Below are 11,322 nucleotides of genomic sequence, written 5' to 3' on the forward strand. Positions count from 1 at the left end.
CCTTTGTTTGTTTTTCCTTTTTTTTTTTTTTTGTCAGCAACTATTCATTAATAAATCATTAGTGAATTAGTTTCCTTAATGAAAACAAACAAACGAACAACAGACAGTTTCTTACCAATTTGTCAGCTCACAACACAACACCTGTTAATTTTTCACGTTATAATGATGGTGTAGACGCAATAAATCTTGAAAAAGCTTTAGTTATACGAAACAAATAGATTATCTGCATTAGCAAAATTTCAGCAATCACTCAACAAAGTTAGGTTTATATTTATTTTGAACTTCATGCTTATCAATCAACATCGTAAATTAAATGCTATTTCAATGCAATGTGAAAGTTAGTAAGTAAAAGTTCTGTCAATTTTTAAGTTTGCATGGTACAACCTAAGCATTTGTATGATGAGATCTTAACTAAATATGGAGTACAGTATCTTTGCTTTAGGTTCGCAGCAAATTTCAAATATATTTGAATGGAATTTAAAGGGTCAAATGCATAATTATCCCATAAATTCATAAAACTGGAGAGAATTCCCGCAATCACATAAAGTTTAAAGGAAGATTTGCTGTTCTGTAATTAAATTCTTCTTGTTTTCACTGATTTTTTTTGTTCAATTCTTTATTTTTCTTTTTAAGCTCAAAAGTTCATTGATTTCCGTCATTTTTCCTGATGTGTATACAAAGACAAACAAATGAGATGAAATCATTTCAAGGAAGTTTGTTTATCCACGGTAAATCCGGTAAAAGAAAAAGGTCAACACAAGCCTGGGAGGTGTCATTGCTCAAATTAGGTAATTAGGAAATTTTGAAGGCGATTAAATTACAATAAGGAAAGGTTAATGGCAATTTGGTGAGGGCACCAGCTGCTTAATTAATTCATTTCTTGTATGTAATAAAAGCGCATAAAGCAATTCTCTGCATCTTTGCCAGTTGGTGCCAACGTGTCATATCAACATGCGCAATCCTAAGCTTTATTAATCAGCTTCATTTTTGATAACTACTAGCAATAGCTGGATACGGTAGCATTGTGCAAAGTAGAGACTGCTTCGATTTTACCGTTGTTATATGTTAATTTCCATCTTTTTACTTTTCAATATTTGGTATATTCTCAGAAACAATAGATGAATGAGAAAAAAAAACTTATAAACAGCTGGAATGAAAATGAAGATTTATGGAAAAATGTAGATAATGATGGTGAGGACGAAGAGAAAGAGAATTGGATCTAGTAGTTTATATCCAAAACAAATAATGAGCTATCGCCGTTAAATTGAATTTCCCAAAATAGCAATACAATAGCGCTATCTCAAAAAGTTGACATCATTCATAACCAAGGTCAGCTTACTGGTCAAAGCAAACTTACAATGTTATATTTTATCAGAACTACTGGATACCAAGTTATCAGGTCAATAAGATTGTTTCCCAACATTGCATCAACCGCTATTGTCATTGTATAGCTAAGGACCTTGTATAAACTTGAGAAAACAGAAGGCAAATTCTGATGAAAGGAAGGAGCGGAAGTGAAAGAGGAGATAATGATGATAGAATTCTTACTATGTTACTTGTCCACAACTGAGATCCATCTATGGAATGAGCATTAGAAAAAAGCAATTAAGCATTTCAGTAAGCTATTTGAAAGTTGTTAAAAATGAAGAAGAAAGCATTTAGGAGCAAGTGGCAATTATAATGACCCATCAATTTCACTTATTAGATCTGTTTCCCAGAGGAGGAGCAGAATCCCATTGGATGATAATGGTTGGAGGATGGATGGGTTGGTATTATGTAGACAGCGGTACCCTTCTTCATTCACTTCTCAGTCAACTCTCTAGTTCCATGATACTTCATCTCATGCATTGATGCTTTTTACTGTCATATGGAATTCCGCCACCTCCAAGAATTATTGCTATCATAAACTGTAATCAATACCGATCTTTTAGCAGTTACATTAAACTAACATTACTATTATAACCCCAATAATTACCATTAACATTTACATAACCGTTGTTACAATTAACATTACATTATCACACCCACTATGAACACCCTTAATAAAGTAACATGATCATAATTGTAGTCATTATCGTCCTCATCATTATCATCATCATTCATGCTCTTGCATCAGATGATGGTGCTGTTAACAGCAGGAGCAACACAATAAAACTGTTGAAAGTAAAGCAAATCAGGCGGGTGTGGGAGGTACCATTCATCGTTTTTGGTAAACGGTAGAGGGTGGAACAAGTTTGCTACTGCTACTGCAGTCCGTTTGCCAACTCACTGCAAGTAACTGCGATTGGTATGAGTCCGACGGCATTTCTATATTTGGATTTATTTGGATGGGATGGGCCTCGATGCTATTTTTTTCTTTTTTTTTTATTGTCTCATACCGGTTTTATCACTTGCCGCCCTCAACTTTTGTGTAAAATACTAAAATGGTACCATTTGTACCCGAAAATTGCGACCGCCTTCATGTTATTGTTTTGCATGCATTCAATTCGATAACGTAACTTTTGACACTGAGTAACTAATTTTTTTTTTTGTTGATTTGAACTAATTCATTACCCATCCGCACAATCACTTTTATTTATACATACTCATATTATGACTTATAGTCATAAGTTGCAAAATATTATCACATAGTAAACAACATTAAGCATCAAGTCTTCGGATTACCTTCACACGTACCCCATTTAGAATAATTTATTTATAATTTTTACTATCTTTTCAGCGACTTAACAGCCGTAGCCGATGTGTACTATTGGACTGTCGAAATCAAACAGCAAAACACCCAAGAAAGCGTCCTTCAGTGTTGAAAATATATTGTCGTGTAGTTCATTTTCTCACAGGTGTATCTTTTTTTTTCAAATTATTAAATTTGTATGTTACGTAATTATTATATGTGCACTTAATAGCAAGGATTGTATTAATTGTTTTTAATGATTAATTTGTAATCTTTATTAATCAGTTATACTGAAATAGTTATATTTAGCGATCCTTCTCAAAAAATTCCTAAACCATCGCCGGTGAACCCGCTTGTTACAACTTCCGTAGTTACGATCCCATCTATTTCACGAGTTTCGCAATCTGAGACATCGAGTTCCGGGTATTCGTTAGCAACTGATCCAACTGGAATGTTTCTGCTGCCTACTTATATTCATTCTATACCTAGTGGTACTTCCGCAGATAATTGTCCCGGCTCAACAACTGATTCGTTCCTCGCACATTACCCTTGGCAAGCAACTTCGTCAGAACAATCTTCCTCTCCTCGTAAGTAACAAATTTTAATTATTATTATCCTCATCTCCTGGACGACATTATATCAACCAGTTTTCTGGTTCCTTCAAGTGAAATATCATGAAAATCATAACTGATTGATAAGAGGTAATTCATTTAATTATTGATTCAATCATTTGTTTATTTGTTCTTTCAGCTGAACACAAAAGTTTAGCGGCAATGGGCATAACCAAATGCTTATTACGGAAGCATAAGAATAACCGTAAACCTAGGACACCATTTAGCACACAACAGCTGCTGTCACTAGAACGAAAATTTCAACAGAAGCAATATTTATCAATTGCTGAACGAGCAGAATTCAGCGCATCCTTGCAGCTTACCGAAACACAGGTCAAAATATGGTTTCAGGTAAATATCTTCCATCCGTATCCTCATCTCTCATACGTCCATCCAATTTAAGCATTCTTGTAGTGATATTTCATTTTTTATCATATGTATACTAATTCTCGTAGTATTTCGTTGATATTTTCATATTGTCATTTTCGCATATAATGATAATATTAGCACTTGCTTAGTTTTGAAGTTCCCACTTTCACTGTTATGGTGCAACTATAATAAATATTGCAAAAATGCTGGTAGCTTTGAGTTTAGTGACTTGTTCATAGGAAGTGAAATTTAGCGAATGAGGAGGAGAATTGTGAAAAATAAATTAAATTGAATTAATTGCTTTAGAAAAAAGTTTCAAGTATCGAAATTTTGTTGAAAATCCAGATTTATAAGGTGATGACGAAGTGATTATCCATCGTAACTCAAGATGTTGCTATATCCGTATAGTACATGCTATAACATTCTATCATATCAATTATTTAATCTGAAGTGTTACCATCGTTTAAAAACTCGATTTTAGCAGCATTTCTCTGTCATAGAACGGAGTATTACTGTATAAATACAACTTTTGTTAGTCATTGTTAGCTTATCGATCTGAATTCGCACTGACCTTTGACATTTTATAATATAGTAATAGGCTCGTAAAATTCCGTCTTTCTTTCACGACAGATAATATGCATTCAAAATACCCATTGACAAAAACGATCTATATCTCTCTATTTTTGTAGGATCATTCAATTTACCCTAAATAACCTATAATTTCCTTATCAACAATAATAAATCTTGGCACTTTATGCACCTTACTCAATGCATTTTCTCTAAGATATCAATCAATGCACTGATTATATCAGTGACAGTGTCGGCTAGTGGATATTCAATAATGTGTAATCAAAAGCACTTTGTCAGGATATCGATATTTACTTCGCAACAGTCCTCTTAGATAATAATTATCTAAAATAGTGAAATTAAAATTGAGAGTGGATATTTGATAGAAGGCATTTCTAGGGACTTAAATTGTTGATAACTCGTTGATAATTACAGATGATGATGAATTATCCTAAATTATTTGCTGAAAAGTGCATTTAAATAATGATGAATGGATAATGGTCGTAATGGTCGTTAGCTGAAAGTGGCACCCCTAGAGAGTTGGGACAGTGGGGACTGGGAGGGGAGACAAGAAAGTAACCGGAAGACAGAAGGATTAGAAGGTCAGGGAGAAAAAAGTTTTGAATATGTAATGTTTTGCATCCATTAAATGGTGATGAGAAGGGAAACAAATTTTTTGAGTATATGGATATTATCCACGATTAAGCAATCACTGGCGCTATCTTTGATCTTTTGTCGAGTGAATTCGGAGAATTCTAGAAACAAGACGAGGTAATACATCTCATTATGTTAATTCCTCATTAAATATTAATTTTATCCAAATAACAGCTCATTATAAACTGTTTCCGCAGCGGAATAAACAATTTTAAGCCATATAACCAAGTGGTATCTATTCTATACTTTTCAATCTCCCTTACCTCCTTATAAAAACGCTTAACATAATTGATTTACCTGAAAATGATATGGGTGAACATTTTAACGAGTGACGTTACGTCATATATCTTATTTTATCACCTTATCACTGCGTAGCATTGTTCTCTCGAAAATGCTGTTTTTTCGAAAACAAAAATCATTGCAAGGTCGTTTTATTCCCATTTTTCAATATCTACCTCAAAGTTTCAAATAGGACAGGAATTTTTTAGATTTTAATTTAGCAATTGCATCAATTCATGTTTAAACTGATCGCTTTTCGTTACTGCTTCCAGCCAAATGTTTGATGATAAGGCCGATGGGGTCATTTTCTTTTCTCTGTGACGTTCAAATAAAGTTAAAGTTAATTTTAGTCAATATTTGGATCTGACCTATGTTTTGATCCAATCATTTCTATTTCCACTTTCTTCAAAGGGTAAGATGGAAGAAAAGAGAGAGGAAAAAGGTGCAATTCTATCCATATCATGTCTCCTCACTTGTGCTTCTCTTTCTAATCACATCTTACTTTTCTTCAATTTCAAAATTATTATCCAATATTGCTATAAATTTTAGTTTCAAATTTTACAAAACATATATTATATTAGAAAGTTTGTAATTCAATCCATGCTTTTCAATATTGAAATATGCCATTAGGTACAGTATGACATTGGTGACGCATACCCCATAGACACACACACACACACATACACACACATGTATATATATGACGCTAACTAAATAGCATAGACAGATACAGAGTTCGATGTCCAAGGATATACATATGTATGCAGACGATGATAGACGAAATGCGCCTAAACAAATATTATCAGACGTCGATGGGTAGGTACTGCTGACATTGGCGCAGGAACATTCACACATGCGCACAGACACACGCAGACATACAAAATCTTCTTCAATATGTGTTCATTTCGATGGTACGGTAATTTATGATTCCTAAAATGAGCAAGAATACATGCAAATTTTGTAGATAACCAAGAAAACAGACAAATAGTAAACTAAGAATTATAAGTAACACTATAAAAGTGACGTACCACGTAATTACGTGTAATAAGACGTTAATAAGGAATATGCATACGAGTTCTATATCTATCTCTCTGTCCTGTTAATGTAGAAGCGATTAGTAGAAATAAGTAAGTGATCATTACTGTGATGCAATTGTATGTCCGAAATGAACTTGTATCATTATAGCATAGATAGATCGATCTTGTTAGCTATGATTTATTAAGTTTGTTGTTTTGGTAGCGAAAAATTGTATAAAATGTGGATTATTTGGCTTAGCGATCCATAACATCCCATGATGATGATCATCTCATATTCGGATGAAGTATTTTAATCTAATTCCATAGGACGTTCTTCATTCTTCAAATGTTAACCATTATTGTAACTTTGTCGCATATCTAATACACAACTTGAAATATTTGCTTCTAACATTTACAGCTAAGGAATTTTTCTTCCTCTCTCTTTTTTTTCTCCTACAGAGAATGGATGATGAATTTCATTTGTAGTAATTAGAGGTCAGAGATTAGTTAAAAAGAAGATTGGAGACTAATAGGAGAAGAAGCAGGAGGGGGCAAAGGTTCCATGAAAAATCAGTGGAATAGCAATAATGCATGATGAATTAAATGTGCTCATCGTGTTGTGGAAACAGGTGTTTGCATGTATATGTATGTATGTATGTGTATGTGTGTGTGTGTGTGTGCATGTGTGTATGTTTGTGTATGTATGTGTGTGATTCGGGAAAATGGAAAAAATGAAAACAAATGATAGTTGATGGTGTAAATAGGGAAGAATAATCCAACGGTGCCACTGATTTATGATGGATGGCTTTCTCAATTAATGCTTTTTTATTATTCTCATTCTTCCCATTCCTGCCATCCATTCATGTCACCATCCTAATTTCACTCATTTCTAAATCAAAAGCTTATTTCGAGAATTAAAATCTGTTTTATGAACAGAGAGAGTAATATTGTTCAATTGCATTAACAAAGTTTGACAAATGTCGCCTATGCTGTTTTCATCTGTCAGTGTATGCAAATAGATGTTTTCCTTTTTCATTCCTATTTAAAATGAATTACTTTAAGCTAATTGTTGAATTTCTGCAATAGTTCCTCTAATGATACATTTATATCATATATCGTAATCATGTTAAATTGTAATACAGTCAGGGGCAAAATCGAATGTACTGTATCACTTTGCTATGGACTGAATTTTTGCACACATTAAGTTTCATGCAAAATTCGATTAATTTTGAAGTTACTAGAAATTTTAAAATTACAGAAAAGAATTGAATTGGCAATATGCGTTTTGCATATAAACTTCTAATTGTTTGCCCTTTCTTTGAAACTTCTGTCGTGCCGAGGACGACCTTTGCCCGCAAATCGTGTGAGACATCCTGCTGGGTGACACGCAAAAGAATTGGCCTCCATATACCACCCATACTTTCCACAGCTGCTAAATCACAAACGCACACATTTGCATTGTCGATACTTTTTGGTAAATTAGAAACACAAATTTTAATTTATCAAATTTTCATTAAAAAATGCGCATGCAGCAAAGTGAAATTCCAACACAATGATGCATTCATTAAATCATCAAAAGCCAAACTCATCGAATCATTAAAATTTACTAAAGGATTAACATGCGCAAGAAATTGTTTAACTGTGCTGGGTACTGATGATTTCACGCTTTTGATAAATTTCACCTTATAGTATCATTTTCGAAACTATGTATTCAAAGCGAAAAAAGTTCCACAATGTAATGCAATTGAAGAAGGAAAATGAGTGAAAACTGAATCAACTATTATCATGATATTTTCGAAATTTTCGTATATTTTCCGCTTATTCCAAACATTTGCCGGACATCCAAACATGCACCACTTGCCGGAAATAGATTACAGTATTATACTTGTTAATAAATTAACTTAAAATTTAAATAATTTAAAGTGATGAATTTCGTTATTTTTGCTAAAATGATTAAAAAATCTTTTCCGGATAAATAAATTTGCAGCATTAGTTATTTCAAAAAATTTTTTGGAAAATTTGAAATTGTATCTAAAAATAAGTAAGCAAATATCATAAAAATGTTCCTTTTTTTTTCAGAATCGGCGAGCGAAATCAAAGCGACTTCAGGAAGCAGAAGTTGAAAAAGTGAAATTTGCTCAAGCAAGCGCAATTGCAGCAGCAGCTGTTGCAAATGCAGCCGTAAGTGGTACTTCAAAAACCTATATTCCATTCGCTTACAATCCTCACTGGTGAAATTTGATTGAATTCTTATCCACTGCTTATTTTATTTGTTATTATATGTTACGAATTAGTTTTTGTTATAGAACACTGTCAAATTCTTAGATGTAAGCAGAAAATGACGACTGGTAATGAAGTGGAAGGAAATAGAAATTATAAGTGTGAAAAAATGAAAATAGTTAAATGTAATGAGGGTGATTTTACCTGTCACATTGGTCACAAAGTTTCAAAAATTTTTAAATTATGATATTGCTTGCTAATTCATTTATCGCTTATCTTCTACATTATCCTGCTACGGAGCACTGTATTTTTGTACGGTACTGAAGTTGCATATCAGATATCGTTGTATAATTGATCTCTGACTGGTTACCGGTATGCAATGGCTGCTTTAGCAGCAAAAAGTAGACTCGGGAAACTTTTTAGAATCAGGAGATTTTTATTTAGTCATCTCGTATGATTTTCACGAGATTTTTTGCAGGTTTGAGACTTATTACTTCTTAGTTTATGATTATCGTAATTTTCTTTTCTGCGTTTTCTTTCATTGTGTATTGCAGATTTCAAAATGATGCGATTTAGTGTATTTACAACGGAAACTATACAATTTACGAAATTTTTCAATAGTTTAAAATTTAAAATATCTGCTACACGTCGGTTTCTACTAATGATAATGATTACCATTTGATGGTGAATGATATCACTTGAGCCAGAAAGTTTTAGCTAACATTTCAGTGAGAGTATTGGTATATTATATTTTTAATGATGGAAATCGAAAATATTCGTTAAGTTCCGTATTGAAAATTGGCTATTTCTGTGAAATTAGGTTGACAAAATTTAATAGTATGATACCAATATTCATTTCTATCCATCGTATAATTCAAGTAAAGGGAAAAGATATGCATGGAAAGAATGAAATCCTGCAGAATATATTCGGAAATTCCTGTTGCTTTCTAAATAAAAAGTTTAAACAAACTGTCTCCATCCAGTGATATAACAAATAATTTAAACATATATTGATTTATAGTAGGAAATTTTTATCAAGTAAGAATAAATGAAATTAAAAATTCTCCAAACTTTTTTGTAACATTTTTCATATATTGTAATCGTCACATTTCATTATTTATGTCATTCTATATGTTTGCATATTAATATCATGTAAAAATTGTTTATATTGTAAACACGGTAAATTCCTGAATGATATCTCATTTTTTGAATCAATTTATTTGTTAATTCCATAATTAGATATGTGATATAAAAATGTAGCAAATTTGGTAAAATGTGAAATATATTTTTTCATTCAATGAAACAATATCATCACTTTTTTTAGTGATTCATATTTTAATCATTTATCATTTTACTACAAGCTAAATGACAGCTCAAACATGTAAAATGAATAACATCTTTTGATTGTGGTGTTAGCGCATTACGCTTATGCGCTGATGTCATTAGCTTCCGAAGAAATGTTATACTGTTGATAGATCGTTTAGTCTTTCACTTTATTCTATCCATTTGCTTGTTACATATGAGTATTGAGCGTCTTTTTTCACGAAATTTAAAATAATTGCTAGATGAATGAATTTCATAGTTTCATTTGATGATATTAAATGGATATTCTATGGTTATCTAATTATTCTGTTATGTATAATGCATGCGTAATGTTTCACTTTGGAACGATAACAAATTTTGATCGTAATTTTCTCAATTGGTTTTTTCTATTTTTTCTTTTTTTTGAGTAGAAAAAAAAACTGCTTTGTAAAATGAATTTTTAGATTTTTAGGAACTAGTAAAACTCTTCTCTTGTATTTTATCTCCATTAAAAACATAAAACACTCATTATTTTTAGTATTATTATAATGTTGACAATAGTAAAACAAAGATGCGGTAATTTTTAATATTCTAATCATATTCTCAATAGACTTACAAATGTGAGAAGATTCAGTCTGAGGAACAACTTTGATTATTGGAATGTGAAAGATATAGGTAAGAAAACAGCGGTTGATTTTCAAGTACTTTTGTAGGGAAAAGTGTAAAACATAATCGGTCACAGCTGTCCACTGAGATGGCGACAATTCGGCGCCCGTGATTTTTCCCTTCTTTCTTGCCTACAACGTGAATATTAACTGTTGGGAAAGACAGCACCATTTTGTAATTATTGGAATGAAATCATTAATTACAACAATCCTCTTCTGATAGGTGTGGAGAATAAAAGGAAGAGACGAGGAAACCGCTTGTAACTGATCGGTGAAAAGTTTTCAGTCTGCTTTGCCCCGCGAAATATTCGCTTTCACCACGAAGAAAACTATGGTCAAGCATTTACCTCTACATCAATGACGCACCTTATCTGTCGATAGCTTTCAATACGTCATTTGGAGCAAAGGTAGACAAATTGGCCTTGACAAATAGAGTTCTGATAAAACATTAGCACATTTTTTGATATATATGAAGTGAATTCGATGTGTAATTTTGAGCACGTGTACGTATAAGATATCATAAAGGAAGTTACGTAAAAAAGGAAGGGAAGATAGCTGTCATTTCAATCTACCACACCTTTTCCATTTCTCCTATTTTATTATCACATAATAGAATTATGAAATATTAGAATGAAAAAATTTTATGTACACAGGTAAAATCACTGCGGAGGGGCGGAGGTGAGGGAGAGGCAAGAAGACAGGAGAAAGAGATGGTGAATGGAAAAAGAGAGGGTGGAAAAGGGAAAAGGAAGAGGAGGAAGGGTTAAGATTGACTCGTCATAAATAATATCACAAATTTTAATGAAATTTCTTTCTTTTTAAAAAAAAAAGTGAAATATTTCGTTACTAACGTAGTAATACAGAAGGGCTGACGGATTTCCCATTAAACTAATTAACTCATTTTTTAGTGCCATTCAAAAAAGGAAAAAAAAAATGGTGAGAGAAAAAACAAACAAACAATGTTCACG

The 11,322-nt window shown here is 32.3% G+C and overlaps 2 protein-coding genes across 2 annotated transcripts; both read left to right on the plus strand.

The window, feature by feature from the left end:
• Positions 1 to 2,739: 2,739 nt before the first annotated feature.
• Positions 2,740 to 3,684, plus strand: LOAG_02387 (hypothetical protein; the record flags this gene model as incomplete). Its single annotated transcript, XM_020445995.1, has 3 exons — positions 2,740 to 2,837; positions 2,981 to 3,258; positions 3,422 to 3,684. The coding sequence occupies 3 exons, from the start codon at positions 2,740 to 2,742 to the stop codon at positions 3,682 to 3,684; spliced, it is 639 nt and encodes a 212-aa protein (XP_020303609.1).
• A 4,408-nt stretch (positions 3,685 to 8,092) lies between these two features.
• On the plus strand, positions 8,093 to 8,402 carry LOAG_02388 (hypothetical protein; the record flags this gene model as incomplete). The annotated part of the gene is made up of 2 exons (XM_003137926.1): positions 8,093 to 8,101; positions 8,247 to 8,402. The coding sequence occupies 2 exons, from the start codon at positions 8,093 to 8,095 to the stop codon at positions 8,400 to 8,402; spliced, it is 165 nt and encodes a 54-aa protein (XP_003137974.1).
• Between the last annotated feature and the right edge of the window lie 2,920 nt (positions 8,403 to 11,322).

Source organism: Loa loa, assembly GCF_000183805.2.
Source record: "Loa loa unplaced genomic scaffold supercont3.255, whole genome shotgun sequence".
Lineage (NCBI taxonomy): Eukaryota > Metazoa > Nematoda > Chromadorea > Rhabditida > Onchocercidae > Loa > Loa loa.